The sequence below is a fragment of the Notothenia rossii genome (assembly GCF_949606895.1).
Source record: "Notothenia rossii genome assembly, chromosome: 2".
Taxonomy (NCBI): domain Eukaryota; kingdom Metazoa; phylum Chordata; class Actinopteri; order Perciformes; family Nototheniidae; genus Notothenia; species Notothenia rossii.
In genome coordinates, this window is record NC_136904.1 from 66,579,119 (window position 1) to 66,604,044 (window position 24,926).

The following is a 24,926-nucleotide window of genomic DNA, read 5'->3' on the forward strand; positions in this document are numbered from 1 at the left end:
CACAGCATAAACACCATTTTCCAGCCAAATGCTGGTAAAATAAGCACGTCGATTAATAAGTCGATAGTTGATAAAGTTGGATCATTCACTAGCCATTTGGCAAGTGAACAAAACGTTTTTACACTGTGAGCATTTTTCTCAAAATACCTCTTTGCCCAAGTACAGAATCTTAATGGCGTTCTCATTCTATCTAATACCAATACTGTATGTCAAACAAGTTTCAAAAATAATGCTCAGTCCTTTTAAAACACTTTAAACCTTTACCTCTCCCATTATCTTTTTTTTTCAAATTCTTCAGGAGGACATGGTTTGGTTTGATCTCGGCCCAACTGTCCTTGCTGCCAAAATGAAGACAGGTGATGGGTGATTATCATTACCGTCACATGCCTGGCATTTACTTCTTCAAGTATTCAGGTTTTATTTGGACTTTACTTTTGTGCAACATATTCTCACAATTCAGATTCAAAAAGCTGTTTCCAAAGCAGTGTCAGCAGCATTTAGCTGTTCTCGCTGGTGAGAAAAAGCTCAATGTGGGGCTATTGGCTGTGATCTCTGTCAGAATGGGACACTGTGAGCTGAAGGGAGACACAGGCTACATCGTGCAGTGTTTCAGTTGGATGGTAGGAGAAGTCAGTAAGAATACATGGCTATTGTCTGCTCTCATGCATTCCCCCCGAGCTGTGACTATTCACCAAGGCGACTCCACTGTGTGTGTGTGTGTGTGTGTGTGTGTGTGTGTGTGTGTGTGTGTGTGTGTGTGTGTGTGTGTGTGTGTGTGTGTGTGTGTGTGTGTGTGTGTGTGTGTGTGTGTGTGTGTGTGTGTGTGTGTGTGTGTGTGTGTGTGTGTGTGTGTGAGACAGAGAAAGCATGCCGAGCCTTCACTTAGACTTTAGCCACTGAGCTTATGGCCATTTGGACTCACTGAGGGGGAGCAGAGATAAAGTAAAGTCAGGACTTAAAGATGGGGTGAGGGAGGGGTAAAGGACCATTCTGTTTGATTGACAATGAGCCAAGCACACACACCAGAATTTGGGGCAACACACACATGGCATTTCTGGCAGCAAAGGAAGGTGAACTCCAGTTTGGAGGAAGTGCGTTTCTGTGTTTGTGTGTGTGTGTGTGTGTGTGTGTGTGTGTGTGTGTGTGTGTGTGTGTGTGTGTGTGTGTGTGTGTGTGTGTGTGTGTGTGTGCGTGCGTGCGTGCGTGCGTGCGTGCGTGCGTGCGTGCGTGCGTGCGTGCGTGCGTGCGTGCGTGCCTGCGTGCGTGCGTGCGTGCGGCCTCTTTTTTTCTTTTCTGACAAACAATGCACTATTCTACTGGAAAATAAATACAACAAGAACTACAAAAGGTATGCCGCAGCCGCTACAAATTGTTACAGGAAGGACATTGAGAGGGCTGAATTCCATGGTGCCACACACAAGAAAGTCTTTAAAAGCTTGATAAAACAGCAGGGTGAGTTTTCCTCTTTATGTTTCCTTTCCTCTGGTTTCAAATCCATATACTCCCAAGTGCTAGATGGAAATCATTCAGCCACAACGAAATGCTTCAATAGCAAAGGAAGAGGGGCAAGTACATTTCTAACCTCCTTTTTCTGCAAAGACAAACAGAAGAACTATCCCAGCTTTTCAATAACAGCTATAAAAAATAAATCCGCCATGGCTTGTTAGTATGCAATGAGCACTCCTAAGCGTTTAATAACCCCTAGGAGGGATCTGGGCTTGTACTCAGTTGTAAGATGTCAGCTGCGCAGCCATTTTACCCCTCAAAAAGCCAAGAGGTGCAGACTTCTCTGCCTCTTCGGCTTAATAAGGAAGCAAATCTTATAACTATGCCGCTTTTGAGCCCAGATCAGACCTATTAGGTAACGCTGAAGTAACCCAATAGCCAGGCCTCGCTGTATGGGCTGAGCGGCGGTATGCATGGCCGGAATGTGTCCAAATACCTGAGCTGTGGCAGGAAGAAAGAGGCGTATGGAAGGTAAGGAGCAGGAAGAGGAGGCAAATAAACGCTTCATGGGAGCCAACACGTCCTGATGGCTTTTTCCTCCTGACACAGTTCAAATAACAACGCAATGAACCTGTTCAACACCGCTTCTCCACCTCATCCTTTTGAGAAATCGTCTGCCGTCAGCTCAACCCTTCACCAAGTTTATCAAGGAGTCATTTGTTTTGCCAGTATCCTTTTCACCCCATTGTGAATTTCCAGTGATGTAGTAAACCTTGGAAATTGGCCAGGCTCTTAAACCGAGGCCCTGTGGACCCCCTGCCCCCCACTGACACAGACACACCTCACCACTTGTTTTGTCCTGGCCTAAGACACTGTCAGGAGCCTGAGGCAAGACTTTTAGAGGGTGGGGGCAGTGAGAGGTTTGACCCTCAGGGGGAGCATACTGCAGTGGAGTTGGGGGTAAAAACCAATCCATCAGTGCAGTGTTACAACAAGGCCCTCCATATCACATTCTGCCACTTTACAGTAAGAGAAAACATGTCTGAAGACTTAATTGATGATCCCTTTGTGGTTTGTTGCACAACATATCAACCCCAATTGGTCTTTACTCTCAAACGTTAAGTAAATTCTCCGTTGGATTTGTGTCAATAAAATTACATGTATACACTTTACCTGCTATGACTGTGAAAAATAAATTACACCAAATCAACATGGGGCTCGCAGGACTCCTTTGAAAACATATATTTGCAGACCACTAACAGCAGAGCCCTTCAGCATGCAGAAGGCTTTTAGAGGATGTTGTGAACTAGTTGAAGCCTGTAAAATGACAGGGGAGGGATGGGTGCCTCGAAACCAACGCTGCATCAGCATCTGATGTCATTCCTTCTGCTTGGACTAAACATTGGAATCTGATCTAGGTGAATCCAATATCAGAGTCAGAATAAGAAAAAGGTAGGCAGTCCTTTGGCAACAGGCCAGCATTGTTAACAAATACTAATTACAAGAAATCCCATGAGGGCAACCATTTTCATCACTTACTCCCATGACGAGGTTGAACTACATTAATGCGATGTTATAGGAAGCCAACGAGGCTGTACCTCGGCTTTAAATTGGAGGGTTTTACTTATCTTCTCTTTCAGATGGGATAAGCAACCATATAAGTCAACGCTAAAACATCTTCAATTGAGGACAAACAAAATGATAGGATACATACGTACTTTCTAAAGTTGAATAGGCATGTAACTTGAAGCTTCACGTAAGAAGGTTTTTAAATATGTACTAAATTATCTGAATTGAATCTCTGAACCATTGTTCGACAAGGGTTACGCCAGTTGAAGCTCAGTGAGTTAAAACACAGGTTCCATTCTGCCTACAATTCCTGAAAGTCTTTATCATTCGACATCAGTGTAAACTCGTAAGGGCATGCCAGATTTCATAAGCTAAAACAGCAATCTTTAGAGGTTAAACGAAGAGCATCAGACAGCTTTTCTTAGACAAGTCTGAATTTTTATACAGTGATGGGTGAAATAAACGTGATTTTCCTGCACAGATGGAAAAAGGAAAACAACGGTACACAGTCCAACCACAAAATACAGCTTTGTTAAAGCTGAAATCCACTAACAATATGGAACCAACCAACAGACCATAGGGTTCACACAGTTTGTTCTAGACCTCTCTAATATTCTAAAGTTTATAGAGACTAGGGTTTTAGTAAAGACAATACAAATCAATCATAAGTAATGACTTTTTAAGATATTGATAGCATGTAAATAAAAAATGAGGATATTAATGCCTCAAAAAAAAGTCAGTGGCATTTATTTAGATTACATTTCCACATTTCACTGTCACAAAAGTACATGAAAGTTTCCCAGAGAAAGGTAAAGAAAACATCTGGAAGATGAAAGCCTTGGCAGATTTGGGAACAGAGCCAATGTCTGACATGGGTTAGACATTTCTTCAGTTGGTTTAATGATTGTGGGAGGCCTTCTTCCAAATGATAATAAGTGTAATCCCGCAGTGGATTCACATTAAAAGTGATGATTCAGATAAACTTTTAGAAATCAAGTAAAACAATTGTTAAAAAAACGGTGTCCCCAGGTGACTGGGAAGGCTTGCTCTGACTCTGTTGTGTAGACTAGTCAGAATACATGCCTCTAAGCAAGATTAACATTTTGAATGTGTTCAAACTGGAACATTTGTTTTAATCACATTCAAAAATAACAACATGTTTCTATTTCAAAGTAGACGTCTTAATCAGTTCTATTTGTCTGTAGGACTTAAAGGATCAAATATTGATTCTTAAAATTGTGGACTTGATTATAGCATTTTGCCTTCTCAAAGTTAACGTCTACATCCGCACTTAGGTAAGGTGTAGGCAGTGGTTACTTATTGTAAGTGGTACAACTTAGGGCAACATGATGTTTAAAATGTCTACTTTGAGGAAACCCTGTTATTACAACATGCAAAAAAGGTGGTTCTAAGTTAAAAAGTAATGGCGATAAAAACTATTATATTCTTTGCCTTTACCTCTTGTCGCAATTAACTAGAGTAATCCTTGGTTCAAAGCTTTATAACTTGGGTATATGTGTCTGTTTTATTCAGGCTATAATGTAAACTTTAAAAAATGTCCAAGAGATTCCTGTTCAAAGTAGGAACATTTTAAACCCAAAGACAAAAATCCAAGAAACTCTTTAAAAGCAATCCATTTTTTACGAAGAATCAAATCCTTAAGTGCTGATATCTAGCTCTATTTGATTGAGGAATGCATTATAATGCAAATGATGTCAATGCACCTGCTTTCTGACAGCACTTCTCTGCTATAGGCAGTGTGGCTTCCTTGGAGCCGATGTAAAACTCTTTAGTTGGACAGAGTACCAATAGTGATGTTGAGGAAAGAATATTGGTGGCTAAAGGTGCTTAACTTCTGCAGTATATCTTACTATGTGAACCACACAGCATTTAGAGAATGTGCCTGTCCTTATCTCAATAATCAAAGTTCTTAAAGTATGACAAAGAACCCATGAATTAATATTTTTGACCCAAACTGGGAACTCAAAGGTCTTGAGAACTTGCTGCTTCTTGTTGGCCCAATGAGTCAAAAGGTATATTATGGTCACATTCCTGGACATTCTCATATCTAATAAAATAGAGGCCCACCTCTTTGGCGCGCAGACTGTCCACTGACAAACTTCCCAGGCTAACAGCATTCTTAAGATTCTCCTGCCAATCACACAGGACAATTTATTGACTGACCATCTAACAACCTTGATGCGAGTTTCAACATCAACAACTTTAGGGTTTATAGTTCCTAACGTAACACAATGACAATAAGATCAATAAAAGGTGGTGCACAGTAACAGTTTATCAAAAACTCCATAACACTGCTGGGGTTTGGCTGGACTTGGTTACTTTTTATAACCCTGGAGGACAAGGAATCAAAGATCAAACGTCTGAGAAAGAAGACTGGATGATTAGCTGCAAATTATAAAGCCCATGTCTAGGCATGTACTGGAGACATTGATTGCTCAAGCAATTTAAAACGTTGTCCTCAAAGATAAGAGAAGCAGACAGTGTTGACTTGCTGGATTTAAATATTTGACGGTGTTTCATCATTCTGGCAAAGACGTTAAATGAGTGATAGACCATGAGTAATCAGCAATAAAACTGGTCGAGGGATTGGTACGGAAAAAAGCTAACACGTAAGCAAAAGCCTTTTTTGCAACTTGTTTTTCTTAAAAGACTTTCCTTTGAGCTGTTGATATGAGATTGACTGCTAACATGTTGCATTCTTTTAGATATTTCAAAGCCACATTTGGCAATGCTTGACAGATGCTAACATTACAATGGTACGTATTCTCTAGTCAACACAGTAACATTGAGCTGAACCTTGGAAATATTGGATTGTATTAGAAGAACAGAGAATTCAACTACAGTATGTCAGGGCTGTCAAGATTAAAAGTGAAGTGAGTTACCATTTGAGGGCTGCTGCCTGTAATTTCAACCTCCTCTAATTTCCCCCCTTTTTCATCATTCTGAGTATTCTCAGATTATAACCTGTGCTACAAACTCTGGTCTCCTATACTTACAATAATTTAAAAATGGTCGTTTGACACAGTCTAGGTTATATAAGTCGAAAAGCTTTAAAACCTTTCCTGTAAGCTTCATAGATTTGATTATTTCTGAATATGGAAAGTTAAAAAAAACTTTGAAAATATAATAAACATTATAATGTGATTTCAACTCCCTTCACTTGACTTTTCATGGCCCATCAGATCCTCATATTCACGTGCTGAATGCTCAAAAGTACCTGCCTGCCTACACAGGTCTATGATTCACCAAGCAGCTAAGAACGCTGGCAACAGCAGAAATGCATAATGCACATCCTATCAGCATTGAGCATTGGCCAAATTATTCTTTCCATTCCTGTCGTTGCTCTTGAATGCATAAGTAAATACAATTCCCCCAGAAGACATGGGCTTTTTGTGGAAAGAATGTGCATGCAGATCTCATTGGTGCGTTAGCCAGGTTGTGTAAGCAGTAGATTGTTAGATTGGTCTGTTGGCCAGTGCTGTTTCTTTGTCGTTTTGCTGGTTCTTTGAACCCGCTAGGCCTCACTCAAGTGTTGAGTTTCAGCTTTGCACAGCACTTCAAGAACGTGTCAATGCAGATCAACACTTTGACAGTAAATCCGACCATGAAAGAGGGGAACAACACTTCTTTTTATGTCTGAAAGCTTCCTCTTTGCTTGAGAGGGAATTATGGGCCCAAACCCTTGACATCTGCTGCAGACTGATACAAATTCCACAGTGAGGACACGGCTACAATAAAGGAAAGCAAATAAAAGCATTGGGATGTGCCTCCCGAAATGATCTACTCTGCACTGGAAAATTACATATGTAAATGTCTTTTAGGTGGACAACCATTGAGCTGTGTTTAAAGTGGTCGCGGATTTCAAAGAAGCCCACTGTTGATAGCAAATTCCAATTTCTTCAGTCCTTGTTGTATCGATGCATAAGTACTTGATCTAACTCACACACATTAATGAGAAGCATGGATATTTTCTCTCAGATGATCCCCCCAGTCCCTAAAAGAAAAAGTGTCCTCTTCTACAGTAGGAGGGTTGTTGACGGGGGCACAAACGTTTAGCTTACTAGGCACAACGGCTTCAAACACCCCTCAGTGAATACTGTTGGATAGCTTATACTTCACCTTCAACTGACACTTTAATCCCCTGTAATGAATGGTGACAATGGCTGGGAGGCAATGACGTTATGCCAATTGCTATATCAGAGGCCCGGGGGATACAGCAGATGAAGAAATGTAAGCGGGACAATGAAGGCTTTCATCGACAAGACAATATCAGGGCCCTCAATTAGTGTAGGCCAGACTCAGGTCCAGGGTGCCAGCGTTCATTGTTCCCCCGCTGAGCACTACAGCACAGAAAGCCCACAGGTCATGCTCTTCCTCTGTTTCAGCTTAAGCCGAGCAATGGCATGTTATAATCCACGTGACGGGGCTTTGGTGAGCTGGTACACCAACTTGATCTAAAACAAATGAACTTAGTGAACCAGCTAAAGAATATCTTGACTCTGCAGATGTATGACCAAATCAATCTTTCTTTATATTTAACGAGATATTTAAAAAACGATAGCTAAAAAAGGACAGGACCAAATATGCTTTATAATACCTGCATAGTATATACTGTAGTGTATATTTTGTCCAAAGTACATATAGATAATGCTCCATCACCCATTAAAAAAAGCAACAGGAAACATTTATGGTAAGGTCAGAATCCACACACACAGATTCTCTCAGATATAGATCAAAACATAAACAAGACGGGTGAATTTATTCTCAAATACAACCTCTGGTCTGATATTTGTGTCGTGTGCCAAACTAGTAAACTAGTTATTCCTTCCTGAAGGCATTCATAGAGAACTGACCTTATCTTCCTTTCAGAGTTTCACTGGAAGAGCAAGAGAAGAGAGGAAACAAGAGACGGAGTGAAAGCAAGCCTAAGATCCGCCAAAGCCCTAGGCCAGCGTGTGCCTGTTTAAGGCTCCAAACACTCAAGCCAACAGTGGGTTGCCAGGTTGGGTCCTGAAGTATGCAAACCAGATATAGAGTTCTTAATAGTTATTTCCTCCCACTGTGCTCTCTTGAGACCAAAGTTAATGAGTTTATTATACTGTGAAATAATAGTATGACTAAATACTTTTTGTTAATGTTGATTTTTCCCGGGAAAGGTCTGAAGTGACTGAAGTGTTCAATGATGAAAAAGACTAAAAGTAAACAAAAAAATGTTGCTATGTGACATTACCCTCTTTAGTCTTACCTTATATTCTGCATTTAACTTTAGCGGACATATACAAGACAGGAAACTTAAGGTTACAAAAACTGTATACAGCCAAGTCTATTACCACGCCCAAATAATAAGGGTTATAAACTGGAGTTGTGAAACCCCAGGGCTCTGTTGAACAAGGCACTAACAGGATTTGATGGCAGACCTTTCAGCCCCTGTCCCTGAGTGTCTCAGCAGAGAAATGGCCTGCAAATCTTTCACTGGACCTCTAAATATTTGACGTCCCCATGGTTGGCCTATGTTCCTCCTCCCTCTCAATGGATGGCACTGTGCCACCTGGACCCGTAACAACCCCAGAGTGAATAGAGGGCACCATGTATTGTCTGCAAGCTCATGATTCACACAACAATTAGCAGCTTCCAAGTAATGGGGTACCGAGGCATTTATTTTGTTATAATCTGGGCTCTGCGCATGATCCGACAGCAGTTTATGTGTTCTGCAGATATGGAATGTAACCAAGCACATCAAGTGAAGTACTTTAGGACATTTTGGAGGTACTTGTATATATAATTATACCTGATACCTATGCTCCATGACAATTTACAGGTAAATAACACACCTTTCTCTCCACCATATTTGTTTGACAGATTCGGTTACTCTTACTTTTGCAACTAAAATAGAACACATAGTTAAGTTTAAGCAGTGGTGGTCAATCATCATGACTTGTGACCTAAAAGCAAAGTCGGTGTCAGCTGAGGGTTCCTCGTCCCATTTATTGTGTCTGAGTTGTACAACCACAAGACATCTCCCCTTTTAACTTCCTGTATAGTTTCATTTAAATAACAGTTTGAGGTTTGACAAACTGAAGTCCAACTATTCGATATTAAACAGCCAAAGGAACCAAGTCAAAACATGTAAACACATTTGTTGTGGCACCACTTTGTTTTTGTTCTTTTCTAAACATCTTATTACTACCCAGATGTATCTTGGAAACCACTGGACTAAACTACCTTACTGTAACCTTCAAACTAGCTCCACATTGAGTAGCAACAACAGTAAAAAGCTGCTTACACACCGATGCATCAATCATGTATTACTGTATATCAGTCAACAGAAACTGATGTTTTCCCTTTCTCGCATCTTTTCATCTTTATATTTAAGTCCACTACCTAAGATTGCATCTAGTACTGAGTGCACCTGGACAGTTCTCAGTTTCGGACAGGTACAGTGAAGACAGGTAATGTCATCTAACCCCAAAAAGTTCCCCAAAGTCCTACTTCCGGCCAGCGCATAGGAAAGTAGAGGACAGAGGTACAGGACTCTGCAAATCCCTCTTTTGTCACAAGAGCTCTAGGCTTGATGGTAATCTCTCCGTCCCATAGGATTCTCCTCACTTCACACCCCCATGGTGTGAGATTTGTGCGGGGGTAAAAAGAGAAGTGCCTACAGACATGGCAGCTCTTGAGGGACGGGTGAATGAGTGGAATTCAAGGATGCCTTGAAAAGCGGCCTGCACATCATGAGAGTCAATCAGAAGATAAGAAGAGGTGGAGAGCGAAAAAAGAAGGATAAAACCACAAAGTGAGGGTCGAAAACGCACAATGGCATTCCCGAGAGGGGCCTCGTGAAATGCTGAATGGTCTATTCATTCATTAAAAAAACGCATTGGGTGGTAGGTGGTGCTAGTATTTACATTTTTCACATCAAAATATGCTTATTTTCAGTGTTTGAATGTGAAAGCTACCTTTGAAATACTGTCCCATCATATCTATAGACGGGCTATACGGTTCTGGTCACTTGGGATCAGCCTTACTTCATTGAGAGTAAAAAGCTTATGGTATAGATTTCTTAGGACAGGAGAATGTAAATGGGTGGAGGGGGGGTCTCTAGTTTCATGCCTCCCTGTGTTCAGCAGGCTGTCAGTGAGGACAAGTGAGCACTCCCTAATGCTGGAGACGGGGACAAAGTGCCAGGTAGACGGATCTGGTTTCCTTTGCTACAGCCAAATGCGGCTTTGTGGTGGAAAAATCTGCACCTGGTGACCATGGAAACCAGTGCTCACCCAGGCCGTAGCCTACAGTGCTGAAATACTGACCAGAAAGAGAAGGTAGAGGGTCTCTTAAGAGTCTCAATGCCCTTTGACAGAGTAGTCTGGGTGGTTGAAAGGTCTATATTATGTGTTTACATTACAGTACACTATTGCTGCTGTGTTCACCCATGAGGGTTTTAATTGTGAGTTTGTTGCTTATCAAGTAGCTTGGTAGCTCGCTCCAACATGTTACAGTCTATAAGTACTCTTGCATTAATGGTATCAAAATCTACATATGAAGACGCATTAGCTGCCTTGCTACATGTTCAATGAGCCACAGTGAATGTTGCCCTCTGTGCCCTATGTCTAGAATGTCTTTCCTGGAGCTAATACATTTCAAAAGTATCCTTAAATATGCATAACTGTGGTTACAGAGATGGATCAGTTTTACTTGTGTTGGTAATGCTTGAGCTTTACATTTGTTCAGAGCTTTAGAACAAAAAAAACATATACTGTAGAGTCCTGTTATTTGGAGAGCTTCACACCTTCTACTAACTGTTACCATCGATTATGGCGGGGAAAGACAAGCGAATAAGTGAGGGTTTCACGGAAAACAGGAAAGAGGTGCTGAGAGGTAAGAGGGCACTGAGTGTGCCATTAGTGCTGGAGATGGTTGGGTGTACAGAGCAAGTGGCCCTACAAATCCTCTTCTCTTGGAACATAAGCAATAATTATGGTATCCCTCTGTATTTTTCCGCTGTCAACCCGGCATTTTGACATCAGGGCCAGCATGAGAGCGCACCTGAAACACTGAGTGGTGGGAGCACATAAAAATACAAATAACAGCTGTCAGCAACATTCAAGAGAATGCTGAAAAGCATGTGTACATTTCTGTACACATGGCAATGCTAACAAAACTATTTTGTTTACATAAGCAACTAACTGTTTTGACCAGTCAGTTTTATTATCTATAATGTTAATAAAATGCTATTTTCCTGTAAGGTCCAATCAATATGACAGCTAATGTTCAGTCGTGTTAATGGCGTAGGCACTAAAAATGGGTTAAATTCAATGAACATTCACCCATCCTATTATATATCTATATCAGAATTGCAACAAAATAATTTAAACTATTCATACTTTCAATCCTAAACAGCAGACAGAAACTTGCTTTACTATAATAAAACATTTTCATGCTTTCAATTAATTTGATTACTCATCTGGAAAATACATGCTATTCTAGGGCTCTGGCCAAGTACATTTCCTCACCTCCTTGACACATATCCAAACAATTATAAACTCAGTGGCTAAGTAAGTAAAACTTTATTTATATAGCTCCCTTCTCAACACGAATGAACAAAGTGCTTTACAGTACAGTAGACAGGACACAATTCAAAGTACAACTATAAAATGTAGAATAAAAGGCATAAAACAACAGCAGGTAATACATAGGATAAAACACCAATGAAAGACAGCTACTAACTCACCTCCTCCGGCGCCCCAAAGGCCTGTCGGAAAAGGTGGGTCTTTAACTGCCCCTTAAAATTCTCTATTGAGGCAGAGATTTTTATTTCCTGGGAGAGTTTGTTCCAAAGCCTAGGGGCCACCGCCTCAAAGGCACGGTCACCCTGGGTCTTTAGCCTGGTTCGGGGTACCCTTAGGAGGCCTTGCTCAGAGGACCTCAGGGCCCGGGTTGTGCTATGAGGGTGGATCAGGTCATTAATGTAGGCTGGGGCTGGGCCATGGACAGCTCTATATGTGAAGACCAATACTTTGAATTGGGTTCTGAGATGGACAGGGAGCCAGTACAGGGCAGAAAGGATCAGAGTGATGTGGCAAGTTTTTATTGGACCGAGTGAGCAATCTGGCTGCAGCATTTTGGACCTGTTGTAACCAGTTTACTGATGTTTTGTTGAGGCAGGAAAAAAGAGCATTGCAATAATCAAGCCGGGATGAAATAAAGGCATGGATAGCCATCTCTAGTTCTGCATCGGATAGAACCCCCCTGAGCTTGGCAATGTTCCTGAGATGGAAAAAACAGGTACTGGTCAGAAGTTTTATGTGTTTGTCTAGTAGCATAGACTGATCGAAGGTTACGCCAAGGTTTTTTATGTTTGCCCTAACGTTACCACTGAATGAACCCAGGTGGCTTGCTACCTTGGAGGCGATGTTATCAGCCGCTAATATCAAGACTTCCGTTTTTGATGCATTGAGCTGTAGGAAGTTACTTGACATCCACTCCTCAATTGCAGACAGACATAGAAACAGGGTGTTTACATTTTCCATTTTGACAGGTTTGAAAGAGAAATATATCTGGATATCATCTGCATAACAGTGATACGAGACACCCTCAAATTAGCTAATTAAGCGGCCCAATGGAAGCATGTACAGGGCAAAAAGAAGGGGGGCAAAAACAGAACCCTGGGGCAGGCCGCAGGATAGGGGAGTGCTATGTGATGAGAACGGGCCCACCGCCACGGAGAAACTTCTCCCACTGAGGTACGAGGCAAACCACTGGAGGCCAGAACCTGAGATGCCTGCCCACCCCCTGAGTCTATCTAGCATGATGGTGTGGTCCACTGTGTCAAACGCTGCACTCAGGTCCAACAACACCAGAACCACGCAATCGCCTGCATCCGATGCCATCATGAGGTCATTGGAAACCCTGAGGAGAGCTGATTCTGTGGAGTGGTTTTTCTGAAGCCTGATTGGAATTTGTCATGGATTTTATTGTCATTCAGAAATGTATTGATCAAATAGGAGCAGCTCGTTCTTTAAGTGAAGTTAAAAGGTAAAGCAACATGTTTAAATGTTGTTGCAGGTCAGATTGTTACATTAGGGTCAAACCGTACACATCCAGGTAGGTTTTCTGGGTCGTACATAAGGTTACCAAAACATTCAGGTGGTGGTGTGTGTATGGCTGTTTTAGAGTTGAGTGGGGTGAAAAGGGTAGATATTTGATAGTAAGATTATCAAATTTAAGGAATTAAAAAAGCGGAATTAGTAGCATTAATTTGTTTCGGTTTTTAAACAAAACATTCATAGTTGGTCATTTTTCCAAAGAGGCTTAGGGTGATAGCCAATGGGTGAAAGCCAACCTAAGATGTTCCAATGTTTCTGAATGAGCTTTGTCCGCTTTGCATCGCCATACAGTATGTGTGTTTTGGCCAATGAAGTAGCTTTGTCTTTGTTACATGCTTTTAATCTTGCCCCTAGTCGCCACATTTTATAGCGGTTGACGCTGAGAAAATGTATTGAAAAGATTCAATTAAGCTCATAAAGGCAAAAGACAGGGTTTCTGCTGATACAGACACCGCAACAAACTTACGGTAGTTCAAGTGATTGAAGTATTGAGTCTTTACATTGCGTTTCTTTAGGAAATCCTGCTCATTGTACCTTTTAAAATAGTAACATCTTTTGCAATAATGGTCTAAATACACCAGCTCTAAAATGAACTACTAGATAAAAATCAAGAAAGGCTAGACGAACAAACATAGTGACAATCACATTAACGTTATGCTTCCCGAGTGTACAACTAACCTCATTTGTGTGCCTGGTGCCGATGGGGTGATTCTCAAACTGGGCCTTGTTCTTCAATGTCCAGTACGGATATACAACTCCTCAGATTCACTACAAAATCCAGATGGGTTGAATTAAGTAATCAAAGCAAGATGTGAACACCGTGGTTTTCTAATAAAAACACATCCGCATTGGAGTAAACTACAGTGTATCTCCATTTCCTTTCCAGTCTCCTCAGTAAGTGTTCCTCACATGGAAACTTTTTCTGTCCTGGTGTTGGACAGCTGTGTTGCGTTACCGTGTGGTCCTGTTACGCTGCATGACTTTTAAGAGACGGACAGAAATGACCTTATAAACATTGTTTTGACAGTCTTTATGAAACAAGAAAGAGCTACATATGGGGTCTCGAGTGTTTTTACAACAAATAGGATTTCAAAAGGCCAGCTCAGTCCATTACTGAAGCTTCCAAACCAAATGATCAGCTGAGAGCTTGTATCTCTCTTGTGTCTTGATGAGCGACAGACAAAGACTGTTGCCATACGTCAAACTTGAAGCAAAGATGATAAAAAAAAGATGCCAGAAAGTGAAGCACAGACACTCACTTGACATTTTGAATGACCCCCACCCACAACCTCACACACATGTAAGCCAACACTGAGAAGAACCTTGACACTGAAAGATATAACCCATTGTCCTAGAAGAGGTTTAATGGCCTTTTAAATGCTGGTGGCTCGCAAGCAAAAATAATGCTAGAAGGGAACTTCCAAGCCTTGATACTAAGCACCTCCAGAGATGTCGATCAAGAATAAGTAGGTTTAGTGACTAGAAAATCCAGGGATTAGACATCACAAGGTTCACTGAGTCAGCCGATTCTGTGCACAGTCGGCCTATTTATTTCATTGGAGAGTAACAATGATTCTAACAGAGGCACAAAGTAACGGCTGTTGACCACAGAAAACCTCACTATTTTTTTAGGGGGACTTTAATTAATTAATGTATGAGTCTAGAGTTATCTAGAGTTTACAACATTGTGTCGTTTCAGGAATAAAGTGTCCTCCATTCCTAACCTCTGAGATGTTTCCAATAACACATGGTGCATAATCAAGTTTGTTGTATTAATTGCTGTAGCTGTGGTTGTTTAAAATAATGTTATATTAATATATTTATTTTGGCTTTAATGCCCTTTGGTTTGTATGCACGAATAGCAATATAGCTTGAAAAGGGATATCATTTCAAATAAAAGGATTTCTGAGGTGGCAAGGATAGAGTTTTTTCAATTATTTTCTTAACTTTGAAATCATTCAAATAAAATCCATGGTACAATTTATAATCCCGATTCTACACAGTTTCTTTGCTCAGAATATACAGTTTTCTTTAACTTTTTTGGAAACCTTTACAGCCCTCTCTTTCTGTTTTGACAGAGCTCATACTATGTATACCCTAATTACCTTTGTGTTTATTAAAAAGGTATGTCATGCTTCATCCAAATGGTGCTATTCACTGGCTTCCACCTGATCTTTCATCGCCAAAAATAATATGGCCCAGGTGGGGCACAGTAATGTACATGTCACCACAATGTGTCAGGTCTGAACTTAGTCACCTCCCCTTCTCTTTATTTCCGTCCCTGAGTATCCTTTCAGTCTCTCTTCTATCTAATAAAGCAGAAATGTCCAAATAAATGAAGATTTTAAAAAGAGCTGTTTCTCTGTGTAAATGCTTTTAACTTACACAGATAGTCATGTGAGTGTCTTGCCTTAACTGAACTTTCTTTAGAAGCACAATGGTCATCACTGTTAAGGCTTAAAAAGTTCCATTCACATAGCAAACTGACAGTTTACACAGATTAAATCACGTTGTATCCTGAAGACTAGACAGAAAGCTAACAATTCAATAATCCAAGGAAATTAACTTAATCATCAAAGTCCATCAAAGGTGTTTTTTGCAGCTGTAGAGACAAAAAGAAGTCCAGATCCTCTTACTTAGGACACATCTGCAAAATGAAAGCAGATGTTTTCCTGCAAAAGCTGCAACTATACATGACGTGTCAACACATGTTTGTCAAGCGGGGCTTTTTTTCAGACCTGCTATTCCATCCTATATTATTACAACATGGAACCATGGCTGAAGATAAGCAGATGAAAACTGCAGGATCACTTTATACACGGTCAATCAAAAACACACAAGAAAAAAAAGAATTCCTATAGTCTGAAGAAACAGAAATATAGGGATTTAAAAAGGGTTTTGTTACCCCTTCCCAGCACACCGTGAGCCGGTCTCAAATGGCTTTCCTGTACCTCTGGCCATGCTTCTTCACTGAAAAGAAGAAACCCCAAGCCAGCTGTGATTTTTAATGTGGCATCTAATTCAGCCATTAAATGACATGGTGGGGTGTCCCCCCTACAGCCGTCCCCCTCCCCCAGCTCTCTTTTGGCAAAACCACGCTGGGTGCATGTCAAAGATCACATGACAATAGGGATTCCTTCCCCGGGCATGAATCAGACCTAATTCAAGCATGTCGCAGCAGCCAGAGGCATGGCTCTTGAGAGCGAGCAACAGGCCTTTTCAACCTGGACACACACAGCATTCCTGAAAAAAAGCTGTGTTCCTTGAAATATGGTTTTACTTTTTTTAAGTTGTTCACATCTTCTGATCTCCAATTAGGTCGGAGAAGTGTAAAGATCCAGAGTTTGGATGTTAAAAAGACAGACCAAGAGAAGGTAGATGATTGGCAAAATGCAAAAGATGTTTCGACAAACCTTTGGTTCCAATGAGTACAAAGAATGATTCTGCCAAATAATACTGCATCTATTCAGATCACGGTCAATCAAATATTTATCAATGTCCTCTCGGTTTCCTCTCCCTATCATCTGACAGTTCTCCAACTCAGTATTTAATAGATCAAATGAAGGATATAAGTGAGGTTCAAAGATAAATTATTCAGCAGCAGAAGAGAGTCTGTTCATTCAGAGGCTCATATAGCCCTTTAGCACCGCTACCATTCAAATAAATGATCCTTTGTCAGATGTCCTGACATTAGAACAGCTGGAAAGATACATGTAAAGTTCTGCTTACGCTAACAGCTCTTTACACATGAGGGGAAGAGGGGGGGAAGCATCTTGTCCAGTATTTGTAGGTGCAGTCTCCAGTTGGACACAGATTAAGACACATGGACAAACAAGGAAGGAATGTAGGTTTCTGAGCAATGAGGACTTTGGACTAGAGAAAAACCTGTAAACAGTCCCAAAGCCCCTCTGACCTCCTCAGAGTGGACAAATTGCTGGGTTTTATCACTGGATCATAACAATGTGTCATCGCAGGTTGTAGCAACCAGGGAGTCTGTTAGTGAAACATAAAAGGGTACTGGAGAGTCGTGTTTAAAAAATAAGCAGCAGACTAATGCAATATGAAAATGTAGTAGTGCTAAGCATACATTCTCTCTACTGTGTTCTCATTCTTCCTGTGTCAACTGGGGTGTACAAACTCGCAGTTTTTCTTAATATGTATCGCTTTTTCTGCTAAGAAATGTGGTATGTTCAGCAGCCTATACCAAAGAGGATATTTCTCAGCCAGCTGTATTTATCTTAACCTATTTTACATGTAATTAGAATACTTATTTCTGTATTTACTTGCATCATTGTGTCATTTGCACCATGCTCTACTTTTTAACATACACTTTACTCGAGTAAATTCCATTTTGTCCTGAAATATGTCTCCTCCAGTGCAATTTGGAGGCTAATCATACTTGTTTTCTAATTATACACTGATATATTATACAGTAATGTAATATCTAACCAGAATTAAAAAAAAAAAAAAATCTAACATTAGTTCCAATTTTCTATTCAGAACTTACAGCATAAGGAAGTATTTCTACTTTTACTTAAGTAGACAGTTTGAGTACTTCTTCCACCTCTTGTCTTAAGTATATTTTATGTTGCCTTGTTGGAAAAGCCTTGGACTTCTCACAGTACAGCCTTTTAATTGAATCTTAAAGATATTTCACTGTATGAATGAACTTTTATTTAGAAGGAACCCTGAGCGTATTGGCAGATGTCTGCACAGGAGGCTGCGATAAAACGTTGTAAATGTCGCAAAAAAGAAAAAGGTAGCATCATCAGAGCCAGGATATTAATGCTCCAAGTGATATTTCTTACCTGGCCATTGCGATGCCGCTTGTCCAACGAGAACAAGGACGCAGCAGAGAAGGCACTCCAGCCATGAGGAACACCTGCAGAGGCAGCAACAATCAAACTTTAGCGCTTCACCAAAAGTCGCCAAAAAAGTTGAAATACAAACGCAAAAAGCAAAAGTACCTCATCTTCATGTGTTGGTTCTCTGGTACCGAGTAGGGAAAGATACATGGACCGTAAAGTGTTCGCAGCCTCTTGGTCCAGCAGCCCGCTGCCTGCACGCTGCTCCAACAGCTGATGGGGACTCGGATGGAGACAGGAGGCGTGTGGAGAGAAGAAGGACTTGCAGGAGGTCAGAGGGACTTCCGCCAGGTCCTAAAAGGGAACACGTTACTCTCATTGGTTACTGTGGATTGTACCATCTGGGATTCATGTCATCCAAAAGTATTAACAATAAGAAGAAGACAAATGAAGACAAGTTTATGTTTATGGCACAGGCAATTCAAAGTGATCTACAAAAAACTGTAGAGGATACATTTGCACACATTTAAAAACAGTCATTAAAATGCTAAGAGAATGTCATTCTAAAATATAAGCTACATGAGAACATGACAGATAGAAAATATAAGAATACAAATGACAGTGCAGTGTATTATATGAAAAGTTATTTCATTTAATAAAATGCAGCAGCAATCAAAAGTCTTTCAGTTTTGATTTAATAGTGTTGAATAATTTCTAGTAATTTGTTCAAGATATATAGAGCATAATAACTCGACGTTCCATGTTTAGTTTTGACTAAGAAAAGTAAATTGATATGAATACAAATTATATGAATGAAATTAGGAAAAATGTTTTATAGCATGTATTATTAGCATATTACATTTTAACTATGTCAGGTCAAACATGACTCACAGGTCCAGTATTTCCGTTTTTATTTCTTTTTGGGGAAAAATCAATTAAACAATCACAATGGAACAGGTAAAGAAAATTCAGCAAAATAGAAACAAGAAAAAAAAGGTATACCAAAAATTCGAAACAAACTCTTCAACCATACGGAATTCCTAGATGTTTATTAAAATAAAAATATATCATAGTATGTTCTTTTGCTGTAAAACTACTGTATGGTATCATTTTAGACACACAAGAAAAATAAATAAAACAAGCTGATGAATAGATGGATACAATAACTGACGAGTCTCATTCAGGAGGCAACAGTCATTTAGCTAAAATATGCAATTTCTTATAGAAATGAAGATTGGTAAAGGCAAGATTGTCCCTTGCTTTGAAGCCATATAGGATGTTTAAGTTTTGCCGGCACAACAAAAATCTGCAGGAAGAGGGCATTGTTGTACCTTAATCTCTAAAGTAAAAATATCATAACATGGCTTCAATAATAATGAAGTTAACACAACATAAGTGTCACCATATTTAGTTCACCTACCCATCAAAAATGTCTTCTTCAAATGTAAAAACATAACACATTAATATATTGTTGCTAGTAGTTTTTCCCATAATGTCTCAGGTAAGGGTATGAAGGGAAATATTTCAGGAGCAGGAAAAGCCTCTTTGGTTCTCAAATTTGATGAGACAAGAGAACAGACAGCTTGTGTCTCTGGTGACAAACCTGACAAACCCGGGGTTATGCCCCTCCACTGTCAGAAGCTGGAGAGGATGTGAATAGGTGAAAAACTACTACCTGAGCTGTGCAAACCTGACTTTTCCACCGGAAAGTCTTCTGTTATTCATGCAAAGTTTACACAGTCAATACCCTCTCAAGCTGTAGTGTGCTCACAAGAACGGACTTGACAAGATAATGACACGTGTGGTTTCAGTGCAGCCTTATTTACTTTATCTTGCTGAGAGGTAAGAGAAAGGTGAGGCCTTCATCAGGAAGAGGTTTCTTTAGCAATGTAAAACATGAACTTCTATGCTATTGTTATGTATGATTGTAGTAGCTGAGCTAAACATGCAACATCAGTAAACAATCAAACTGTAACATCATTTCCTGTAAGATAACTAAGCAACTCAAATGCATAATGTAAATTATGTTAGCAAAAATGTATGAGAAAAATATATTTAAAAATAAGCACAATAAAAAAGTTGCAAACAATAAGTGAGAAGTGTAGGAGCATTGTTTTTAGTATTTGCCCAGAAAAGCATAAATATCTGCCGTGGCAAGTTGCACTTACACAAGGTGACCACCAGAAGGCGCAGATGGTGTTCTTTTCTGCAGAGGAAACATTTGCTTACTCTTTTATGATTTTTAAATGCACTGCTGTCCCACTACAGTATACACTGTTGAGGGAACTTGGTTGTATCTCTCTGTGTCACGTCTTCCCCGCATCTGTGTGGAGTTTGTGATGCTGAAAAAAAGAACAGCAATAATGATGCTAAAACCCCAATACCTTGTTAAAAATCCTGAAAAAGGGTGTTGTTAGTCTTTCAGATGGATTTGAATGTTTTTTAGGTCAGATACACCAAACCAGGACAGAAAGAAAAAGAGGCTGAAGCTAAAAGTAAGCACTTTTATATATATTAATCTCAGTTTTTTGCCACAAACCACAAAAACGACTTGATGCCGCAGCTCTACGCAGAAGTACTGACATGTTTGTGTCCTGGTCATTTAACACATGGTTTCAACAATGTAACTGTACTTAAATGAACCAGGTATATCCTTGGAGTGAGTAAGGTGAGTTTGGCCTCACAGGTGGAGGTGTTGGTTTAAGTGCTCTGGCTCCATGTTGCATTAGCGGCTCTGTGTGCAGGCTGCTGTCTGAACAAGCCCTCAGATCTGTGGATGTCTACCTAGCTCACATTCCAATGTCAGGGAAAAGAAAGGCAACATTTTCAGTTAAATTCTATTTTGCAGGGCGGGACTCTTTCCACAGAGAGTAATATTATATATTGCCAACTGTAGCTCTATAATGAAAACATAACTTCAGTTATTATCATCTGAGGAGCAATGTGTCACAGCTGTAGTCATGCTAATTGTTATGTCCTTTCCTACAGGATGCCGGAAGACTTGCTACAGTACAGTACATGATCATAGGGTATTAAAAGTAACATTACAACTTATTTATTGATAAATGATGTAGTCAATATATATACTAATTGATAACTTGAAATACAAAATGATAGGAAAGGTAGAAAAACATGAAATAATATGGATACCTCATATAAATGTTATAGATTAAACCTTGTAAAAAGGGTCTGTGAGAGGGCACATTCTGCTGACTTTTAGGTCAAATCTCCATGCTGTCAGATTCATGTTTTGGAGAAAATAAGAATTTATTTTCGTTTTTAAATGTTTACATTACATGTATTCACCCTCTGATTTTGCAGTTAAGTGCACCCACCCATTTAGTTCTGGCTCAGAAATTATTGCATGTTATTCTTCCTCTCTTGTTAACATATATATAAATATATATATATGTATTTCCTCAATGGAAGCTTTTCAATAAATGCACTTAATTCATTCTCAAATAAATCTGAAAAAAGGAAAACAAATGCTCATCATACAATGCCATTTTAGTTTCAGGGTCAAACTCCACTTTGATGTGCACAATATACAGAAACAGAAACAAGCTTGAAACTTCAAACTCAGGGAAATTAGATATGTTGTTTTGTCTTTACCTTACACTAAAGTACTCATCTGACATATAACTTAAAGGTGGGGTAGGTACGTTTGAGAAACCGGCTCGAGATACACTTTTTGTTATATTCCATGCAATGCTCTTAACATCCCGATAGCAATGAATATATGAAGTGCTTTGACAATAAATCCATACAAAATGTCATCTGTGGAAGCCGTAGCACTGTAAAAAGCACGACCAATCATCTGAACCGGCCCGGCTAAAATAACTGGATGGCCTACCTGCCTGTCAGCCTTCCATCTGTGCACAAACTTATCTCGTGCCCTCATTGGTCATGTGCGCGTTCGTGTGTGTTGGAGGAGGGGCTCTGTAAGGAAGTGGCAGATTTTTTCCGGTTGTGTATTTTAAAATTCTAGCGCACTCGAGCTGGTTTCTCCAAAATGACCTACCCCACCTTTAATATTTACAAGAATACTTGCCTCAATTGGTTGAGGAGTCCAACTACGAATTCATTACTTTGTTCTTAAATGGACAACCTGGCATTAGAAATACAAAATAGAATAGGTCAGTTTGAGCTGACTTTCAAATCACTTTTGAAGTATAGAAATATGTTGGCATTGTTAGATCTTGAATGGCAAAGCACCAACATGTCATATTGCCTCTGTTCTTACAGCAACCTTGACACACTTATTGATCCCTTCCATATAAGTTCTCCAACAGACTGTGCTGCTAAATGGTCCAGATCCTGATGGCCGGATTGAACCGGCTGTATTTACTTGGCAGAGTCTTTGTTGATGGAACAGTGTTCGTAACCAGGTCGTTCTGCTGATCCTGTCGACACTTTTCACATTTAAAAGCTTCACACCATTTCCAAGTCCAATGATTTACTGCTCTTTTGATAGCTTGACCCAACATTGTTTTCCATCATAACTTCAACAAAGCTTTTTTTTCTTTTTGTTTATCAATCAACTGTTTCAACTCGAAGCAGAAAGCACTGTCAGCATTCTTTTTACTTAACCTTTTAGCTTAAAGACCAACAATTAAAACATCCCAAGACTTTTGTGTACAAACCTGAGAAGAGTTATAATTATATGCTGATCTTTTCGAAATATTTTAAAAAAATTACATTTAAATGTGCCCTGAGGACATTATTACAAATACCATCATCAGCAAACCATGAAAAAATTAAATAAATAAATCCACAACTTTCTGGGTTCTTAGAAGTCTATGATAGCCAATATACATTCAATAACATATTAGCTGGAACTTATACAACATAGTGCAACATTAAACACTTTCAGGTTTCAGGTTTTTAGTTTGGGATATGCAATGTTCTGATACAATAACAACTCTTTAAGTTGTTGCTCAGTCGTTGTCACAAAACGTTTCATAACCAGCTTCAGGGTCTGAGTTATATCAGATTACTTCCAACAGCTGAAATCAGGAAAAGGGGGGTGTGGGGCTGCGGAGCCACTAAACAGCTGAAGGGACACCGCAGCCCACGCTGAGACTCACTAGCACACAACAGACTCACACCCAGGTCCACGTGTTGTACAAGCCCCTCACCACAAGGCACAGGATCAAACACTGCCCGTTGGCTCCGGCAAAAGACGGAAAAGTCAGGTCACACTGCATAACACTGATACTGGATTGAGAAATACAAAACCCGTGTTGGCCCCTTGACCCTATATACTGTAAATAAACTCAGTGGTTTAATAACTTGAACTTGAATAAACTTGAATAAACTGCAGCTTATCAAAAATAGATCCTTCTAGGCACGACATTAACCTTGAAAAATCACCAATGAGTTTTTCCTCGTAATTATTCAGTTATACGAGGCTGGACTTATTTTGGAACTTTACATGCCAATAAATATAGAAATGGTCTTCAAGAATCATGAAACAAGATCAGCTGATAATTGTAGGAGGCTGCTTTTTTGCTATTCTTCTGAGCTTTTCAGTATTTGGTAATATCTACAACGCTAATGAGAATGCACCATAAGGTGAGCCATATCTATCCAGTTTACAATCTCTGTTTCAAAAACACTTGTTTTCTCACTTTTAGACAATTCACATTTTGAACAATTTATGGATTGAACAAATAATGAAAACGTATTAAAGATGATCTTTAAAGTATTTGGAGACTAGAAGTGTTTCTTTCCTTGGAATGTATTGCAAAGCCTCAAGTAAGCTAAGCAGCCTGCCATGCACTGGTCACCTGAACTATCTTTAGCCCCTGCTGGCAAGTGAATGGAAGTGCCTGACTTATCTTCACTGCTGTCATCGAGGCAGCCAGTATTTTTAGGGGACAGCAGCAGCTGCAAAAGCATTTAACGGTATTCCACGAACAATGACACTTGGGGTGTCTAAGGCTTCAACGACAGAGATTGGGGGAACACTGAAGTTGTTCAACAGGAAGCTTGTGTGTATACTGAAGTTCTCTTTTCTGTTCCTCCTACTGGCACACGTATATGAAGATGACCTGGAGTACAACTTGGGACCCTTGAGGAGAGCATGTTTCTGAATCTGAAGTCAACTTGGGACATTACTCAACCTTCAGGAGACGGGTGGCATTGCTTCTTACCTAGAAGAGAGATTGCAAGTGAGGAATGTATGTTGACGGTCGTTCCCGGCGACTGAAGCGAGGTAGGTCATGTGAGGGATACACGGCACAGCTTCACAAGGGGCAGAGGTCATTCCAATTAAATCAGACAAGTAAACACAGGGGTTAATCTCCTCTCTTTAAACTTCCGGAGGGAATATTGAAGACACTTTCAACACAATGTCCAAACTGTGTTAATTAAACCTTTTGCTCTGTGAAAAACTGTTTTTAAGCAACATAGCAATTGTAAAGATCGAATTAAGATGAATATAATATTCAAGATTGATACAAACAATGTTTTCAATATTCAGTTCAATTTTTAAGTTAATAAACGGTGTTGTTAGGCTAATCAATACTATATTAAATTCAATGTCACCTATATTGTACATACCTACAAAGTTTAGGGTAAGCTGAACAAACTATAAAGAAATAATAGCTTTATTTCATTTTGAGTCTGCATGCATAACACATAAAGATGACAGTTCTTTAAAATTGTCAAAAATACAAGAAACTATTGCTCAATTTTCCATTATTTATTTGGCCAAGAGTAGGGTGGTTTCACTTGAATAAGAATCATATTTTATTAACAAATGAACATTAATATATTGTTTCAGTGAAAAATATCCTTCAAAATAAACTTAATTTAATAGTATACGATGAACAATTAAGTGGCTTCATAAACATCCTAAGATTACATTTTTAAAGAATGGAATCCTTGTTCCCTGCATCCAAGAGGACTACGTTACAACACTCTAGGGGGTCTGTCCTAAAACACTAAAACTCAGTTTACTTATGAATATATTTTTCCA

General features: G+C 39.7%; 2 protein-coding genes across 21 annotated transcripts in view; one reads left to right on the plus strand and one right to left on the minus strand.

Annotated features, from left to right (window-relative positions):
- The window catches only part of LOC307028251 (uncharacterized protein), a 93,303-nt gene extending 75,062 nt beyond the window's left edge, over positions 1 to 18,241 (minus strand). The window contains exons 1-2 of the mRNA XM_079663106.1: positions 18,107 to 18,241; positions 17,948 to 18,021 (exon numbers count right to left, since the gene is read on the minus strand). Of these exons, the coding sequence (XP_079519232.1) occupies positions 17,948 to 18,021; positions 18,107 to 18,117 (85 nt within the window). The 5' untranslated portion in view covers positions 18,118 to 18,241. The remainder of the gene's footprint in view (positions 1 to 17,947; positions 18,022 to 18,106) is intronic.
- A 5,588-nt stretch (positions 18,242 to 23,829) lies between these two features.
- Positions 23,830 to 24,926, plus strand: part of obsl1b (obscurin like cytoskeletal adaptor 1b) — a 39,838-nt gene continuing 38,741 nt past the window's right edge. For 5 of the 20 annotated variants that reach the window (XM_079665125.1, XM_079665140.1, XM_079665138.1 and 2 more), the window contains exon 1: positions 23,831 to 24,161. The gene's annotated coding sequence lies outside the window, so the exon portion shown is untranslated. Of the gene's footprint in view, positions 24,162 to 24,926 lie in introns of all 20 variants that reach the window. The other 15 variants (XM_079665141.1, XM_079665144.1, XM_079665130.1 and 12 more) reach the window with 7 other exon arrangements.